The sequence below is a fragment of the Coffea eugenioides genome, chromosome 2 (assembly GCF_003713205.1).
Source record: "Coffea eugenioides isolate CCC68of chromosome 2, Ceug_1.0, whole genome shotgun sequence".
Taxonomy (NCBI): Eukaryota; Viridiplantae; Streptophyta; class Magnoliopsida; order Gentianales; family Rubiaceae; genus Coffea; species Coffea eugenioides.
In genome coordinates, this window is record NC_040036.1 from 74,633,040 (window position 1) to 74,653,376 (window position 20,337).

Here is a 20,337-nt window from a genome sequence, read left to right on the forward strand (position 1 = left end):
TTCATTACAACCGTTCCTTGGCATCTCTGTATATATCTATCTATAGCCTGAACTCTCTCTTCTCCTCCATCTCCTCTCAACAAACCATCCGGAGAAGAGAGAGACAGAGGAAGAGGAAGAGAGAGAGAGAGAATGACCGAGTTCGAGGCTAGTCACCGGAGGACGGCAGGGCAAACTCTTGAAATCATCAATGGTAAAGCATATGGTGCAAACAATGTACATGTAATCCGATCAAATAATCATTTTGCAATCCAAGCTGGAAGATATCAGGTTACGGAGCCAACCAGCACCCCAGCAGCAACACCAGCACCCCCACCACCACCAACGTCGTCGTCTCGTTCGTGGATCGATTATCGCCAATTGAACAGAAGAAAGAGAATTGCTACCTACAAATATTACGCATACGAAGGCAAGGTGAAGAATTCTATCAAGAAAGGTTTCCGTTGGATCAAGCGTACCTGCAGGAAAATAGTTCATGGATATTAGGTATAGAGCTAGACGTGAAATATTGAGTTAGATGATCATGCAAAAGGGTTTGTACGCTTGGGGTACAATATCACTTTCCATGCATGCAAGGTCCATATTTATTTGCGTGTGCTTTTTCCTCCTACTTATATCTTCTTTCATTGTCCAATATTCTATGCTTTGCAGAACATGAGATCTCGCAAAATATGTTGGCTTTATTTTTTCTGTTTCCTTGAGAATTACGTAGAAGAATGTGGTTTGCTCATTGAATATGAGATCAAAATCTACCCCGAATGAGGGAGGGATTCAATTGCCAGAAAGCGATCTTGGCAAGGGGTAGATTCATATTGAAGCTATTTCCGTTGCTTTTCCTTTGTTTTCTTTTTTGTTTTGGCACTTTTCATGATTTGTATCTATTACGTTTTTCCGAATTGTTGAAATGTAAAAGTCCAAGCAGCATGGCATAATATCTCCATTATGACATGATACATAAGCTCTGTAATGTATGATTCCACTAATATTAATCGTAATCAATTTATGTTCGTTTATCTTTCTAAGTTTTGATTAATTTCATAAAACCTAGGAATGAAGAGCTAGAAAATGTTGCAAATGGGAAGTTGTCGAAAAAAAAATCCAAAACAATTTTCAGGTTCTTGTCTGTTTGGGTATATCAACTGTTAGAAAGTTTGCAGTCAAATGACACAATAATCAACAGTAGTTTAAGCATGTTCCATTTTCTTCCTATTAGGTTGGAATTCTACACCTACTATTCTCATACTGTAGCATATTGGACTGCTAGTCTAGAGACTTTACTCGATTTAGCGTGTCATGCCGCTTATTTACCCAATCTGTGATTCAACTTCCAAATCTACATAAAGCAAATATGGCTTCAAGCACTTTTGATTGCAAGAAAAGTGTGTTCATATCTAAGAATGACTTACTTGACAGAGTATTTCTTTCAAGTTTAAATAAATTTGTTAACTCTTTTTGTCCCGAGAAAGTTCCATGTGTAAAGGGGGATAAATAATTTACATCGATAATCAATGTGTTCATGTTTCATGTGAGTTCTTGATAGACTGTTGGTAACTCACGAAACATCAAGTGAAATAGAGAAGGACAAAAAATCTAGACAACCCTCAAACTATTAAATTGATCGATTTTTAGCCTTTCAACTATTAAGTATATATTTGCTTCTCGAGCTTATAAAAGGGTATGTTCTCCACCCTTTAAACTAGAGATATATTTAGAAAACTCCCATGAGGTATATGTTAATATCACTTGGCATCTTTGAAGTTTCAAAAATATCATTTAACTCCTACGTCAGTGAGATGTGACCATTGATCACTATCATAGCATATGAATTGAAAAAATTATCTTCACTAATTTAACAATTTTTGGGCAAAACATTATGGAAGAGAAAATTTTTAGGCAAAACATAAATTTTGTGTTATAATCAAATTGGTAGAAAATTTAATATAAGACAACATAAAAGAGTAAAACTGGGAGAAAAGTGATTATTATAAGAATATTTTAATGATATGAGAGTGAGATTGTTATGAAAAATACGATTTTAGGGGTGGTTAGTGATATTTTTAAGTTTTAGGAGTGCCAAGTGATATTATTAATACACACCTCATAGTAGGTTTTTAAATTATCTTTAGTCAAAAGGACGGAGAACATACCCTTTTAGAAGTTTGAGGGGCAAAAATATGCACTTAATAATTAGAGGGTTAAAAATCAACCAATATAAAGAACTATAATAGTTTGAGAACCATTCAGATTTTTTGTGCAGTAAAGAACTATGGGTATCAACTCTTCATCATTGATTAAAACTAGGGATAAAGGTGACAAGGGGCCGAACGGTTATCGGAAAACCGTTCAGAGCGGTTTTGTATAAAATGTACATAGCAACATATAACTGTAAAATAAAATTTTGTAAACCCTACACATAATGTGAAAAAATGAGGTATAAGATACAATTTGAATCTTATATTTTTTTTAGCCAAATCTTAACCATGAACTTTCAGGATCTACAACTGTTCCTGCCTCTCTTCCGGGATAAAGGTATACAAGCCTGTTATTTCCTTTTTGGTTGTTGGTATGGTTGCCTGTACCCCACCCCATTTAGTGAAGTTAGATGTACTTCCTTCCTCATTTCCTCTTAGGTTTGTTGGAGCTAATACTTAGATTATAGGTGTAACGATCTAATTAAAATGCTAACAAAATGGGTTTTCAATTTGACTTTATTGGGTTTACTAGTGGTGACGTTTGATGTAGATCTCAACAATGAGGGGGGAAAAATGCATTGAACATATGTTTGATTATATAGATCAACTTTAGCTACTGTTAAAAAAAAATAATGCATTGCCCAAAACTTGTTACTTGAAATCGTTTTAGGCTGTGTTCTATAATGGAAGTGAGTAAAAAAGAAAAAAAAAATCTGTTTATTTGTTTATAAAATTTTGATCCAACAAAGAGGAGAATGTTTCTCATCTGCCTTGTTAATTAGTTTTGGAACAAATTTACGAGACCTCAAATTTCACTTACAAAACCAAAAGAATCACAATTAGTCCCAAAATGTAAACTTGTATCACAAATCCCTATAGTAAATGCTTGGCTTAAAATTTGTGAAAAACATTAGGATGCAATATATTGACAGGGATATTAACTTGGTAACTGTGAGGTCTCGAATTCGACTTTCAAATTCTTCTTTTTCTCCTTTTCCCCTTGTAAGATTTGAAATCTCGCTATGAACTCAAAAACAACAACAAATTCAAACTTATTGAGAATTATTCAAATTTCCATTTTAAGTACAGTAGCTGATTAGTATAGCTGTTAATCGAACAGGATAACTCGCGAGCCGAGCTTGACCCGGCTCGATAAGGGCTCGACTTGGCTCGTTTATTGAGAGAAACGAGCCGAGCTCGAGTTCAACTGGATACTCGTTTAATAGATGAGCCGAGCTATGCTCGACAGGCTCGAATAGTAGGGGCATTAGTGTCATTTCATTGTGTATTTGATATTCTAACCTAATTCATTCTCCCGTTTCGAGCTTGATAAGCTCGGCTCGTGGTTTTCACTCGAGTTCGAGCTCGAGCTCGAGTTTTCTACCGAATACACCGAGTCGATCTCAAACAACTTGTGAAGCTCGAATTACTAATCGAGCGAGCTCGAGCTAGCTCGATTAGAGGTTCGAGGCGAGCTCGATTAGCATGTGCTCGAGCTCGACTCGCCTCGTTAACAGCTCTACTGATTAGGCCTCGGCTTTAGGGATTCAAAGTTAAGGCTCTAGAAATTAGGGGTTGGATTTATTTTGAATACTTTGTCCAAGATTAAAAGACAAATAAAGAATGAAAGAGAAATTGTCCTTAACATTGAACAACTGGATTAGCCCAAGCGGCTGCGGGATAGTTTTGGGCTTTATGTGGATAGGGTAGAAGTCCATACTATGATCAAGCCCAAGAGCGCCAGAACTGTTGCTAGACGACGTCGTTCATGCTGGCCAAAGGTTCATGTAAAAGCATGAAGCTTGAAATTTCTCATATTAAAATTTCATAAATCAATGCAGGCTTGTGAAAAGCGCGGGAAACTCAAGCCCCAGCCCACCGCCGGCGACTGTGAAGCCCCGGAAACCTAGTTTAATGGACGATCACGATCTTGAGCTCGAAAAAGTGAAATTAATCAGCTTGGCTGTCGAATTCGGATTCGATGAATACTCCGCTAAGAAATGCTTAGATCGCCTCATTGAACTCTACGGTAACCCCAATTCTTCCTTTGCATTTTCCAATCATTTGATTTTCATACTGTTATAGAGCATTGTTTCATTCTAACTTTGTTAATTTTTGAAGGCGAGGAGGGCAGAGATTTCATCCGTGTGGAGTATTGCGGCGATGATTTTTTGGCGGCATTGGCGGAATCCATGCGAGACACGGAGGACTGGGAAAATGATGATTTTCAAGCAATGGAGTCTGAGGCTTGTGGAGCTTTGGCCGAAATGCTGGACAAGGATATTAAAATTCAGGTCGAAAGAAATGAGGAAAGAAAGGATAATGGGGGTGTTATCTCTGAAAATTCTGTTCAGGTTATTCTAGATTCTTCTTCAGGTGATAGTGAGAAAGATGACGACGACGATGATTTTATAATTCCTAGAAAAAATGGTGGTAACAGCATTACAATTCAGAGTCAGGGCCTTGATAGACGTTCGAGTAAAAGAACTTCGATGTCTGAGGTATTAGATGCTTTTTTGAGTCAGTTTACCTTTTTCCAATTTAATTGTGTAAAGTTGGTAATTATATTTGATACCATAGCTTGTTGGGGGCGCGGGTGAGGCAGGGGCAGAAGGTGGAGGTTTATTAAGGCAGTTTTGAGAGAAGTTTTATTGGAGTGAGTGATACGCACCTTTTGCAGTAGTTTATGCTGAGTCAATGGACAAGTTATAATTTTACGCTCTGGAATTATGTTAATTATCTTTTGTTGTAGTCCACTAGGAATTTGGAAAATAACGGGCATTGTGTGGAGGTCCCTTTTCCACATTTCAAGTGAATTAAAGTGGGATTTTTGAGATTAAGGTTTTGGAATTTGCACGATTGAAACCAAATAATATATATACTAGGAGATTTTCAGTTCTAATTTATATGAAGCAAACTTGAATATTTTTTTTACCAATTTTTTTAATTCAGGTAACAGAAAAAGAGAATCATTCGAATGTGCTTCTGTGTAGTATTTTAAGTAAATAAAGCTCATCTACTCTGTGCCTTTGAGTTGTATTAACAAGCCTTCCGGATTTTAAATGTGCTGACAGACTTTTTCCTTGAAGGAGTGCATAAGCAGTGTTACACCTAGTTCAGTTTCATCCTCAGGGAGATTTTCAGACAAGACAAATAACGAACCCAGGACCTTGACATATGAGGAGTTGTTGCATCTGGATGACATTGAATTGGCTAACGTAGTTGTATTTGGAAACTGTAGCTTTCGGCCTTTACAGTATAAGGCTTGTAAAGCATTTCGGGAACAGAATGACTGCTTTATCCTCATGCCAACAGGAGGTGGTAAAAGCCTTTGTTACCAGGTCAGGTTCTTGCTTTCTTAATGGGCTTTCATCTTGCAATTTTACCCGAATTAACAGACAAAAGTTTTTCATAGAAATGGTTGTCTCAAATTTATGATTTGTAACTTGTTGGCCAGTTTAAGTTTTTTCCGAATTCTGCGTTGAACTTACAGCACTCTAATTTGCTTTATTTGGTCAAGAAATTTATTTTTTTATTTCCCTACAATCGTTAAGCAAGTGATCTCTGCAGGCACAGAAAACTGCCATAGGCATTAGTGTTTTTATTCTTCTTTACTGCAAAAAAGGTCAACCAGTCGAACTGTCTTCTTGTTTATTTGGTTTTGGTATGTATATGAAGCATGAGGATATGTCTTGCCTTAAGTTGGAAGAATAATTTTGTGTCCTTTTTCTCCAAGTTATATTTTTCTATTTTTGTTCTGTTGTATATTTGAATTGGCAGCTGAAAGAGGGTTTCTTGTAGTTGATTTATTGGCTACAAAGACTGCCTTCTCTAATTGACTTTCCTCTGACACTAGGGTTAGTTAATTAAGGTTGCTCTTTAGGCTTGCAGTCAAACATCGATTTGTTCCAACTTAATGTGAGAGTTGAATGAATATGGTACATAACTAAATTATATGTGTGATTGTGTAAAGGAAGAATGGTCTTTTTTCATTTAGGTATTAAACATTGCTGTGTCAACAGTCGCTGTTCTTATAATGTTATTGCACTGCAGCTTCCAGCCATTTTACAACCAGGGGTTACAATTGTTATATCCCCACTGCTTTCCCTCATTCAGGACCAAATATTCACCCTGAACCTCAAGTTTGCCATACCATCTACTTTTCTAAATTCTCAACAGACTCCTTCACAATCCGCAGCAGTATTTGAAGAATTAAGGCAAGGATCACTTTCTTTCCCCTTGCTATAATGTATGTGTTTCTTTTTCCTTTGATTTTTTTCATCTATAGTGAATAAGACTCACAATTTCATGAAGTCAAACATCATTTGTTTCTTTTCTTTAGGAATTTGCATCCAAAACTTCCATTATCTTAACAGACCCTTTCTTCATAAAAAATTTTCGAGTGTTGATTTTTCTCTATTAATTGCTTCAATAGCTAATTGACAACTTGTGCAGCGATTGTCTACGTAATGGTTCTTTATGTTTGAGTATGACAGTTATCATTCATTTTAATGTTTCCAGGAGAGTTAGACCATCATGTAAGCTACTTTATGTAACTCCTGAAAGAATTGCAGGAAATTTACCATTTCAAGACATCCTAAAATGTCTGTACAGGAAGGTAAGCTCTAAGTCCATTGTTTAGCTTGTCAGATCTGTGATTCAATGTCATGTGCTTTTGGATCAGTTATTCTGATTTAAGATACTTTTGTAATTTGGCAGGGGCAATTGGCTGGATTTGTTGTTGATGAAGCACATTGTGTAAGGTCTGTGTGTGGGAATTCTTCAGAAAATCAGAGTAGAGGAAGTGTCTTAATCATGAATGCCAAAATTGGAAACCAATAAAGAAATGAAACTCATGTCTGACGTTTCTAATTATCAATTGCAGTGTATTACCGAATGGGATAGATGTATTTCTTAAATCAAACTAAATGGCTGGAAATTCTTATGTTGCATCCCTTAAAAGTTGTATCCAATGAACCAATTGAATTTAGTATACTATTTCAGGAGATATTTACTATCGTTTTAGGGAACATAGAAGAAGGAAATTGCGTGAAAACTTGAGAGCATGAAAATATAAGTGAAATTTGGGACAATATCTGGCTTGTTCTGATGAGGTGAAATGACCATCTAGTAATCTGGTTTACTCCACATTTCAGCCAATGGGGACACGACTTTCGTCCAGATTATAGAGTTTTGGGATGCCTCAAGAGGAACTTCCCCAGTGTTCCTTTAATGGCATTAACAGCCACAGCAACCGAAAAAGTTCGTGAGGTAAATTTGTGACTTCATCCCAACATTGTTGTTTGTCTTGTTTGCTGTTTGTCTTAGGCTCATTTTTCTCTGTAGGACATCTTAAATGCCCTTGCAATTCCTCGTGCACTCGTTCTAGAGATGAGCTTTGACAGACCCAACTTAAAGTATGAAGTACTTGAGAAGAGCAAAGAACCACTCAAGCAGCTTGGAAGATTACTGTTGGACCGTTTCAAGAATTTATGTGGCATTGTGTACTGTCTTTCAAAAAGTGAATGTGCAGAGGTCTCAAAATATCTTAATGAAAAATGTAACGTCAAAACAGAGTATTACCATGCTGGATTGGCAGCTCGTCAGAGGATAGCAGTTCAAAAGAAATGGCATGCTGGAGAAGTGCATGTTGTATGTGCCACGATAGCTTTTGGGATGGGAATAGACAAGCCAGATGTTGTGAGCCCTGCATACTGTTCTTTATCTTCTTTGGCTTTTCATTATGTGCTAGCAAATTCAATGGTTGTTTTTATTTCATCAATGGTTACTGTGGAATAAGTAAATCCGTCATGAAACAGTTTATTCAATTGGTTAACACCTGACATGATAAATCTGTGATAAAAATTTTATTTATCCGTGCAAAGCTTTTGTCTGATATGTTGTTGGTCAAAATATTTGTCATAAATTATTTGATGAAGACATGTTTTGTTTGCAAAGTTTATCCAGTGTTAATTTTTGACGTTTGCTTACTTCTCATACAGATGCTTTTTGTATGTCCAGAGGTTCGTTGTTCACAATACAATGTCAAAATCAATTGAAAGCTATTATCAAGAATCTGGAAGAGCAGGCAGAGATAACTTTCCTGCTACATGCATTGCTCTATACCAGAAGAAGGATTTCAGTCGTGTGGTCTGTATGTTAAGAAATGGGCAAGGGCGCAAAATTGAGAGCTTCAAATTGGCTATGGATCAAGCTCGGAAAATGCAACACTATTGTGAACTTAAGGTAAGTAATTTAAATTACTATATCCCTCAGACCTGCTGCTAAGAAAGTTTCAGCCTTTCTGCTGCAGAAACACACACTCCAGACAAAGTGCTAGTTCAATTTTTTAAAATCCATTTTCTGATCTTTTGCAGACTGAATGTCGCAGACAATACTTATTAGCTCATTTTGGAGAGTCCTTTGACCCAAACGGCTGTAAAAATGGTTCTAGTCCCTGTGACAACTGCTTGAGGGCTTCCTCATAGAGTAATTCTGATCGTGAGCGAAAGCTATGATAGGGAAATCTTTGGGTGCTTACATCTATCTACTCGTCCAAAGAACAAGCAAGCAGAAAGGAAATGGATTGACATGTGCCCAAGTCAATAATTACATTATTATTGTTCAATACATATCCGGGGCACTGGACAGATGTTCTCACGCTTGTTTACAAGGTAAATGCTTGGTTTCAACGTCTTTTGCCCAATTCGTTTAAAGTTGTAAACCTGTATTCCAAAATGCCATCAATGTGTGTGACAAAGAATAGAGCTGGAATGTGGAATGTTACTAGCAGTCTGGAAACTTTAGAATTGTAACTTCTTTTTTTTTGGTGTAGAGCAGGAGGGGGGTGGGATTCAAGAAGTGGGAAGGAAGTTAGGAGACTAGAATTCAAAACATTTAATTTTGGAGCTTTCAACCTCAACTATTAAGTCAAAGTCTGCTCGAGAGAATTGTAACTTATTAGTATTTGGTAGAGAGGAGGTAGGTATTTAATGATATTTTCTTAATGTCATATGTGATTTGGAAAGAGAGAGTTTTTCCTCTGATCCTTTTCGTTCTGAAGAGAGAGGGAAGGCCTCCTGTAATGTAATTTCAAGGAGACAGAAGTGCATGAAGAGCTGGACTATGGTCAATAATCGCTGCTTGCATCCCATCGCATTTATATTCTTCTTCTGAAGAAATGACACACCACTTCAGAATCTTGATGGACGCCTGACTTTAGATCCATCCATCCATCCATCCATCCATCCATCCAATACACGAGGGCACACGTTCATTGACTTGCTCACTAGTACACTGTTGTACTACTATTGTCTAATGGTGTATTATAGAGCCCCCATCTGTGATAATCGTTGGTTGAATTTAACTAATGATTTGTGCCCTAATAATCATCAGCATATTCAGGACCACAACAAAAAAATTATGAATTTGCGCACCCATAAAATATGTAATCTTTGCTACTATCTTGTAAACTATACAACAGTAGTTTCTTGAAAAAATTCTTCTTTTACTCTATTACTACGACGTATAGGGTATTCATCAAATCACTCCAAAGAAGTCCCATTTGTCGTTGCCGACCAAATGCGAGGGGCCAAAAAAGAAAGATTCATTGAACCCACTCGTCTCTGGCCGGCTCTCAATAATCGCAGTCGACGCCCAGTATGGAAGCTCTTCTTCAGATAAGTTCTTACAGTGTCAGTGTGGCCTACAGCTTTGACTTTGGAGCCTGCTCCGCCTTTGTTTATTTTGTTCTTAATTAGTATTATTTTAGAAGCCACGATTTTATGCAGCCTCCAGCAAAATGGAAAAGATCTACTACCGAAATTTCAGGTCATATTTAGGGGTGGTAATAGGGTGGGTTTGGGGCGGGGATCCTTCCCCACTCCCGCTCCGTTGTCAAATAACTCCCCCCGTCTCCCGCCCTATCCCCCCCCACCCCACCCCGGATCCTCGCGGGGAAGAAATCAACTTATCATAAATGTTCATTTATAATAATACAATTGTAAACAATGTTAAATAAGATTAAAAAGCTGTCAAGATGGAAATAAAGTATAACAAGTCAAGTTACATTCAGTGCGGAGGAAGGGAATCGATCGAAATAAAAAAGAGTTAAGAGCAAAACAGGTTGGAATTGGATAGGTTAGTCTTTGGGGGGCGTTAGAAACAAATCAACAATAGTCCAAGAAATTTTTCAATTGTTGCGGCGACCGTAATTAGCGTTTTGTAAGTACAATTTGAGAAATAAATTTAAGTATATATAATATATTATATATATTTTTTTTTTTTTTTAATTGTATGCGGGGATGTGGCAGGTGTATGTTTCCCCACCCCCGCCCGCCCCCATTTCATGCGCCCCATTGCCATCCTTAGTCATATTCATCAGATTATAAAAGTTTCAATTTGATTATTAATCTTCATCCTTGAAGACATTAAAAACTTTGCCCCCAAAAAATTTTTACAAAATTGTAACAATGTCCTTTTAAGTATATTTCTTTATGGGTCTTGCCTAAATTGTTTTATACCAAACTCTCTATCAATTTTTTTAAAATGTATTTACCAAACACGGTATTTGTTGCATTTTGAAACGTACGGGCATATGTAACAAATTTTTTTTTTAATTTATAAGTGAAGATTTTGAATTCAGAACCTACTTACTTATATTCCTTCCACCTTACTATCCAATTCAACTCACCTCTAATTCAATTATTTAATAAATTCAGTTATTTGTTATTCGTTAAAACTTATCACCAAAAAAATATAAACATTATAACTACCCAAGCGAGTCCCTATCAATAGTCTTACAACTATCTATGTAAGACTTGCATATAATATGTTGTTTAATTTTAGAATTCGAACTCAAGGGTAGGCCTTCAAAATTATCAAGTGAGTCCCAAATAATATCGATATAATTTTAACACAATAAAAGACCAAATGTGAGGCTTTAAGCTTTCATGCATCAGAAGCCTAACAGCTTAAAAAATTAATGAAACTGTGAAAAACTTTTGCTACTACACCAAGAAAACATTTAACAGCATATTGGATTAGTATTTTTTTTCCTGTCCATTTGAACGTCTAAATCTCCAAATAAACTTGAATTAAATATTATTTACAATAATTATTGTAATATTTTTTAAGATATAAAAATATTAAAAAATAATTAAAAAATATATTTACGATACAATTAAATCCTTCTGTATTAGTACATCATTCACTTTCGATTTAGAACATGCAAAGTCAAAATTCAGGATTTAGTTCAAGAAATGACTGCGACGGCAGTACGTGGACTAGACTAAACCGTCACACGCCAAAGGAAATCTTGGACCTACTCCCCAATTGTCTATACCCCATAGATACAGAAATATATGCGTCCTTTCACTAATTTGTTTTTATTCAATGGTACAGGGAACAACTTTTTCAAAACCCCCCTCCCTCATCCCCGCCGGGGGGTCCAAAAAAAAAAAATGAACAGGGAACAATGATAGAGAGCGACTCCATCTAAAGAGAAAGGGGTAACAAAAATATGATTTGAGAGCGACTTCGGAGCAACCATATATTAGACACCAGATATGTATTTGACAAGTTTGAGAAAATGACATAGTCCTAACTATATTTTGGGTGTTTTTCAAAAATTTATCTAAATCGTTGTGTTTGTAAAACTTTTACTAGAGATGTAGATGTATTAGGGTGTTTTCAGGGATATTTTTGGGGGATTTTTTTGGAATGTCTTTTAAGGAATTTTTAGCATTTAAAATTTCTTTGAATATTTTTTAAAAATTTATACCATTCCATATCGTCACCGACCTCTGTCGTTCCCTTCCTCTTCTTTCCTTCTCTCTCGTTTCTCTCCCTCTTTCTTCCCCTCATTCTTTCTCCCTCTCCCTCCTCGTCCTTTTTGCTCCCTCTTCCTCCATTCCCCTCCTTCAGGCACCCTCCTCCCTCTCCCTCCATGATCGATCACAACCAGAGAGGAAGGAAGAAGGGGGAGAAGGAAGGAGGGGAAGAAAGAGGAGAGAGAAGGGAGGGAATGGTGATGATGGGTGGTGGTGGGTGGTGGCGCGTGGTGGAAGAAGATGTAGTAGAATTTTTTTTTTTATGTATTTGTCAGTTATTTTTGTATAAATTGATGTTTTTGAAGTTATTTTTTACTATAACTTTGTATTTGAAAAACTAGTTTTGAAAAATAACCAAATCCAAACAAAGCCAATTCACCAGAGAATAAATAATGCATCCCTCTTCCGAAGATGGAAAAATTGCCTTGCTCATTTACTACAGGTAACCAGTATGATAGATACCCATTTAATTGAAGTGCAAGAAAAAAAAAAAAAGTATTTTCATCCCCAAAATTCATGAGAAAAATTTTCGTTATAAGAAATGCATGCTCTAACAAAATTATGTTTACCTCTAATACTATGCCATAGTTAAATTAGCAAAAATGACTCCCTTAGTGATAATAAGAACATGCTCAAGGAACCTAATCAGAGGCCGTTGGATTTGTGTCGTCGGGACTGGAAAATGACGCACTCATGATTCGTGATCCTCCTGCAGCTAAAAACGTTGGAAAATTTGTCCTTGAACCGCCTTTAAAGGTCTGATTCCTTGTAGCCTATGAGGACCCCTGAGTGATGTAACATACAATTGTCTTGGTTCCATGAAAATGAGATAGCATGTGCATGGTCAAAATATATCAACTATAAATAGTTTCTATGTACAGGTCATATCTTACATAATTAGCTATTTATTTCCTGGCAAGTCTCTATCTATCTCACTATGCAGAATTTTTATTAAAAAAAAAAAAAAAAAAAAAAAGCTCCCCTAGGTTTTTCTGCCACCTTCCTTGAGGTTTCGATGATTACAGAAATCTCCCTTACTAAAATATATATAACTAGGTAACAAGAACTAATGATGTAAGTATAACAAATCTAGTGAATACCCCATATTGACCCCATCTCATCTATTAAAGAAATTAAATAGTTAATATTTATAGGAAGAAAAGTATCCCTATATAAGGGAGAAATACTGATGGGATTTGATGATTGGATTATTGTGAATAAAATTCAATTGTGGAGATTTTAGATTTAATAGGCTGGTTAGATGGAGATCACTAGATGAGGAGGTGAGTTTAAGTGCTTATATATATATATATATTGCTTAGCAGATTTTTCTCATTCTTATTTTTATTTGTAAAGCTCTTTGATTGGAGTTGAAGATTTTATGAAAACTAATATAGTCTTTTTGTAATATCAAAGTTAGTCTAATTTTCAAATCTTAGTGGAGATGATTGAAATGGTCAAAAACCTGAACAGAGATTTTGGATATTATCCCCGTATACTAAAAACCTTGAACTGCTTCTTTATGTATATTCCGAGCTAATGAGCATTAATATTCCAATGCACTAGTGTTAACTTATCACAAAAAAAAATAAAAAAGAGAGAAAAAGTGTGGTAAGGTTAACTAGGCGTTAGGCAACGTTAAACACATTGGAAAATTACTAAACAGGGTTAAGTGGTGAACCACACTGAACACTTCCCATCATAGGGTTAAACAAAAAAAAAAAGGAATTTTCCATCATCTCCATTTCTGAAGTATCAGTATATACACTATCATCATTAGATGCATGATAGGACTGTCAATGGGACCGGACTAGCTCGAGCTAGGCTCGTTCAGCCCGATAAAAAGCCCGATGAGCTCGACTTTTTAGTGAGTTGGTCTGAGTTTGAATCTAAACATTATGTTCGAATTAAATATAATATGAGCTGAACTTGAACCTTATTAGGCTCAAACCCGATATAGGTTCGGCCCTTAAATTACCTATATATAAAATGATATATATATAATATATATATTTTGATATTATATACAATTATATATCCAAATATATTATTATTAAATACTAAATATATATAAATTACAAAACACAAAAAATACGTTTAAAAACTCTTACGCAAACTTTCTTGGGAGACAATATTGGTAATGCATAACTGAAACTTTAACTTTTCTTATTGATTGAGTAAATTTTTGTGTTGACATAATATTGGTTGATTTTTTTTTAGTCTAGAAACACAAATCATCAAACATGTTTGGATTCAAGTCACAAAGCTATGAAGAAGTTCAAATCTTTGACGTTGTATTGGTTTATGACAGCATGTTTTATTATTATTTTTTATGTATTTTGAACTAATTAGATATAAATATTGTTGAAAAATTCTTGGTTTATATACTTTTTAAGACCTATTATTTGTTCATATTTAGTTTTAATGTTGTAGTCTTGTGAATGTTGAATTAGTTTTACAATTCAAAAGTTATAATAATTCTATTAAGGAAATTGAGGAGCAATAAGTGAATTTGGGTTAAACTCGAATAAGGCTCAAAACCCGAATATTTTGTGAGTTGAGTATGATCATCACATTTATTAACTCGAGACTCACGGCTTGAATCCCAAAAGTGTTACAAATTAAATGAGTTGAATCTAAACTTATGAAAGATCGACTCTTATGGCCCAATTGACGGGTCTAATATTGCATGATAACTCATTTGAATTTAAATTAGAATTTCAAATTTTGCTTATGTATCATTGATAATAAATACACTTTTAGTGTATACTTGTTTGGATTGTGATTTTTTGCAGAAAAATTTTTACGCTCTCTATAAATACCTTTTTCAATCATTTTTTTACTTCACATACGTTAAATCAATACAATACTTTTTTTTTTTTACAAAACTCCTAAAAATAGCAATCCAAACGGTTTGAGAATACTGACATTTCGAGGGAAGGGTTAGTTTGGCCAATAGATAGCCAAAGGCGCCAAGTGATTAAAATGACCTTGGGTTATTAGTTGAAAGGCTATTTGCCATTTTAGACTTTTAGGCGAAAAAAAAAAACTCTGATATTGTACTATTATATTGCACGTACGAGTAATCTGCCGTGACATGCAATTTAAAATACGAGTAACAAAAAGAAACTTTTGTTGTATAAAATGTTAAAAAGGGTTCTTCATGCTAAATGCGAAAGTGTTTAAAAATATAGTTTATGCATTGATGAATTTCTGCATTCAAAATATGGTACAGTGGGATGGTTTATAAACATGTAAGTTTTAGCTATCCCTCTATTTTTTATTAAAGCAGTAGTAATATGGCAGCCAAAAGCTTAAACAGTTGAGCTCTATATACAGGCTTCACAGGTTTTTCTTTTATTTTTAGTTATTTCTTTTGTATGACAAATTATATATTTTTTATTTTATCATTTAATTTTGGGAAAATGACCTATTTCATCCCTCACATTTCACAAAAATATTCTTTTCGTCCCTTACTTTTAAAATGAAGCAATTTCGTCCCTGACATTTAAAAATTAAAACTATTACATCCTTGAATCCAATTTTCAATCTAAATCAAACCACCTATCAACCCGATTACAAATTTTGAAGGTATAATTGGTAGATCACTTGGTTAACTCAACTTGAATATAACTCAACTTGAATTCCTACATTATCATTGTATACACTGATGGTTTTATGTACTTACCATATCATTTCAATTTAAATTTAAACACCAAATTTTGTATTTATGATACACATCTAGACTTGCAAGCGAATATACTAACGATGCATGAAAAGATTTACCCAAAAGAAAAATCCGACTATTCCAAGACAAATAATGGCCTTTATGTTATAATGTTTATTTTTTTGGTTTGATAAATGTCATGTGAATATGATGAAATTGACCGAGTGACCTATCAATTCTATCTCCGAAATTTATTACTGGATTATTGGATGGTTTGATTCAAATTGAAAATTAGGTTCAGGGATGTAATAGCTTTAATTTTTAAATGTCAGGGATGAAATTGCTTCATTTTAAAAGTGAGGGACGAAAAGAATATTTTTGTGAAATGTGAGGGATGAAACAGGTCATTTTCCCTTTAATTTTTGTATTTAACATGCCATGCACGTTGTTTCTTTCCTAGAATGGAAGGATGATAATTTAACATCAATATGTATTTTCGCACCAAAATGGTGAAATGATCTTATTACCTGCCTATGGCAAAGTGATGATAAATTTTATTTAAAGCGTCAAAGTGTGGCAAGTTTCATAACATAGAAGCCAAGGTGTAATTAACCCTTAAAGATAAACGCACTAGTACATGATAGATGGATTTTTTTTTAACCTTCTCTTGTTCCAACTCACATCCTTTCTATTCCCAATTTCTAACTTTTCGATATAAAATTTGAATCCTGAATGTAACAGCGAGAACGATTTTAAAGGCTGATCTAATGATTGATAGATGGATATTTGAAAATTCTAGGATGATATACATTTGTCCTCTTTATTTTTTTAAGTTTTGAATCTTGGTGCCCTCAAAAAACTAGAATTGCAACTCCCCATACAAAAACTTTTTAGGTTCTATCACCATGTTGCTAAGTTGGTTGTGACTTTTATTAAAGTGCTTATTTTTCTGGTTCATGGTGCAATCGTACGTCAAGGACGAAGCGGAATAAATTCTGCCATACAAACAGACCTGATCTAATCTGTCATTCTTAAGTTGACCCCCCAAAGAGTCAATCTTCCCTTCTCCAACAATTGTCATCTTCTTGGTTTTTATTTTTTTGGGATACCTTTCCTCTGAGCAGAATGTTGCAGTACATCTCCAACATTGGGCAGAATGAAGTTTTTGTCTAGATACCTTTTGAAATGAAGAAAATCATATTTCGGTCAGTTCAGCAAAACTGCATAGTTAGTATGTAATACCGTTTCATTGTGAACAATTCAACTCGCATTCATGTGGTAAAACTTGTTGCACTATTCCAAATTTCTACTCAACTTATTCTTAACTTAAGATTTTTTTCAGTAAATAAATGGTTTTTTCTTAAGTGAATGTTAATAATAGCAGGTGATTTCAAGCGAAAGTTAATAATAGATTGAGTACATGGTTAACCTTCTCCAATATCCTTCGTACATATTGCTTAAGTTACTCTTTTTTTTTTTTTTTTTCCAGAAACGGTAGATGTTTTTATTGATAAAAACTTACGTATTTGAGTAACGGCTCAAAGAACTATACAACGTGTACCTTTGACAGTTAAGGAGTAACAAAAGTTCTCCCCTCATATCTGAAATTGCCTAATTGCTTAAGTTACTCAAGAGACAGCAAATCAAGAATGTGGGTTTTGCAAAATTACTTGTGCCAGAGTTTAGTAGGAAGCTGGGAATGGTTGGGGGAAAAGAGGGCCAGAAACTGCCTCGTTTAGTAGGTAAACAGTAATAATATAGCATATACTAGTATAAGATATTGCTAAAAGTCTTCCGAGCTCGGGCAGCCGGGGTAAATTCCTGATGATTCGGTGGGGCCCGCTCTCTCAGGCGCAGTGGGATTAGTTGGGGTTAATGGCGGTGTCAGGTATCCAGTCCCAGACCGCTACCCCCAGATACCCCTGTGTTGACAAAAAAAAAAAAAAAAAAAAAAATATTGCTAAAAAGTCTTGGTTTTCTGATCTAGATCTTTGAATATTTGTAAACCCTTGTTCATTGTCAAAAATTCCGGTAGAATAATAGGTTACTAAAAGTTGCAAAAGTGATGTTTCTCAACAAAAATTTACTAACTTGATGAATATCAAAGTGAGACGCAATTGAATTTCAGAAGAGTTTGTACCAATGGAATTGATTGTACTAGTATTTCAGAAGAGGGGAGCAAATTGCAGTCTTACCCTCAACTAAACTGATAAAAAGGGAAAAAAAATTAAAGAAAAGTTAATAAAATCTTGAAGCTGGCAAAATCTGATTCTCCAGTACCAAAGGAATTTAGTACTTACTTATTGCCGATGAGCTTTAATGCTTTACCTAATCAATAGTAGTAGGTTGGGAATGGAACGTAAGTAAGTGTAGACTTCTCACTTACACTATAAAAAAAAGGGGTAATTGAGGTTTCTTGCATCATTTCGATACTAGATGCTGTTACACTTTTGTTGAAATATACTAGAAAACTTTACTCCCTTTATGGTGACTATATGAGCTATTTTTAGTAGATTTTTTGAAGTATTAGTGTCCTATTTCTGAGACATTGTAGTTATACTTAGTTTTTGGTCATCTTTGAAGATTGGGATTTTTGTTTTTTATATTTTTTTGACTTGATGTTTGGAATCTGTTCATATTATATTGCTAGATTGATCTTTGGCATCATACAATTTGATGAAGTTTTGTAGAAAAATGCATAATACATATTAGTAACAATTTTAAATTAGCCATTTTAATGTGTAATGGAACAATTAATTGGTTTTAGAATGTAAGAAAAAATCTAGTAAAGTTAATTCATAAGCAAGAAGAAGAAATTAGGGAGGGGGTAATATGGTTTCATCAAAATAAAAATGGGATAATGGGAGTGCAAATAACATTATCCTAAAAAAAATTATATACAAAAAAAAACATTTTAAAAAATCAATAGTAAGTTATAAATTGACAATATTTAAATCATTGCCTTATTAGTAGTCACATTTATTTTTACTCAAAGAAAACAATTACTTAAAACTGGTCTTGGATTCAAATATTCATGCCCCTTTCCCACTTTTTAAATTCCATCATTCCCCTATTAGAAAAAGTAGAAAGAAAAAGCTGGTAAAAAAGCACATAGATAATATGAATATTTGTATGTTGCACTTCTTTAAATTATGTAGGTGACTATATATTTGATTTACCAAAATTTAGTAAATATTATATCAAATGATTTTTTAAAAAATGGGTCAAGGGCACTTATCAATACACCTCATCAGCATTTAATTTACTATGTGAATATACACTCACATTTAATACATTTATATATATATATATTTTAGTGTAAGCAGAAGGATTCGAACCCGAGATCTCTTGCTTACACTCCCTTCCCCCGTACCACCCAACCCATCCCTCCCCCCTTACATTTCTATATTTAAATACTCGTCAAAGTTAATTTCAGTTTTGTCAAAAGAATTAGGGAAAATGACCTATTTCATCCCTTGTATTTCACAAAAATATTCTTTTCGTCCCTCACTTTTAAAACGAAGCAATTTGGTCCCTGACATTTAAAAATTAAACCTATTACATCCCTGAACCTAATTGTCAATTTGAATCAAACCATCCAATAACCTAGTAATAAATTTTGGAGATAGAATTGATAGATCATATCACATGACATTTATTGAAAAAAAAAAAAAAAAAAGTATAACATAAAAGGTCATTCTTTGTCTTGGAATAATAGGATTTCTTTTTTGGGTAAATCTTTTCATGTACCGTTAGTATATACACTTGTGAGTCTACATGTATATCATAAATACAAAATTTGGTATTTAAATTTAAATTGAAATGATATGGCAGGTACATAAACCCATCAGTGTATACAATGACAATGTAGGAAAGATTAATTCTTCTTTTTTATGTTATAATTTTTTATTTTTGGTTTCATTAAATTTCACGTGAATATCAAGTTGAGTTAGTCAAGTGATCTACCAATTATACCCTCAAAATTTGTAATTAGGTTGATAGATGGATTGATTCATATTGAAAATTGGGTTCAGGGATGTAATAACTTCAGTTTTTCAATGTCAAGGATGAAATTGCTTCGTTTTAAAAGTGAAGGACGAAAAGAATAATTTTGTGAAATGTGAGAGATGAAACCGGTCATTTTCCCAAAGAATTAACACGTGAGAGTCCAAGGCACCTGCTAACCAAATCCGGTATCTATATAAGGTGTTACCTTCTGAGTTTTAATACGCGTATTTCATTAGGTGTAACACAAAAAGTATAACATAGCATGCAAACTTTCTTTATATATATATATATATATATATAGACACACACACTATATATTAATTATCTAAAATAATTTTGCTTTTGCCTTGGCATTTTTTTTTTTCTTTGAAAAGGAATTATCTCTGTTTGGTTATTGTTGGTCATTTTTCTGAAAAACAAATTATTCGTATACAATGCTAACAGTAAATATATAAACAAAAAACAATTTTCCAAAAAATACCAAAAAAAAAGGCAATCTCAAAAACACAAAAAACAACTTTAAAAACACAAAAAACATAAAAAATAACCTCAAAAAATACCAAAAATTTAAAAAAAACCTAAAAAATAAAAATTTTATATATATTATTACAGTAAAATATTTCAAAAATATTCTCAAAAA

The 20,337-nt window shown here is 34.1% G+C and overlaps 1 protein-coding gene across 1 annotated transcript; it reads left to right on the plus strand.

Annotated features, from left to right (window-relative positions):
• Window positions 1-4,106: 4,106 nt before the first annotated feature.
• On the plus strand, window positions 4,107-8,845 carry LOC113764063 (ATP-dependent DNA helicase Q-like 1). The gene is made up of 10 exons (XM_027308107.1): window positions 4,107-4,221; window positions 4,314-4,716; window positions 5,293-5,533; window positions 6,246-6,409; window positions 6,714-6,810; window positions 6,912-6,955; window positions 7,349-7,463; window positions 7,539-7,892; window positions 8,214-8,438; window positions 8,570-8,845. Exons 1-10 carry the CDS (start codon window positions 4,107-4,109, stop codon window positions 8,678-8,680), a joined length of 1,869 nt encoding a protein of 622 aa, XP_027163908.1. The 3' UTR covers window positions 8,681-8,845.
• Window positions 8,846-20,337: the final 11,492 nt, after the last annotated feature.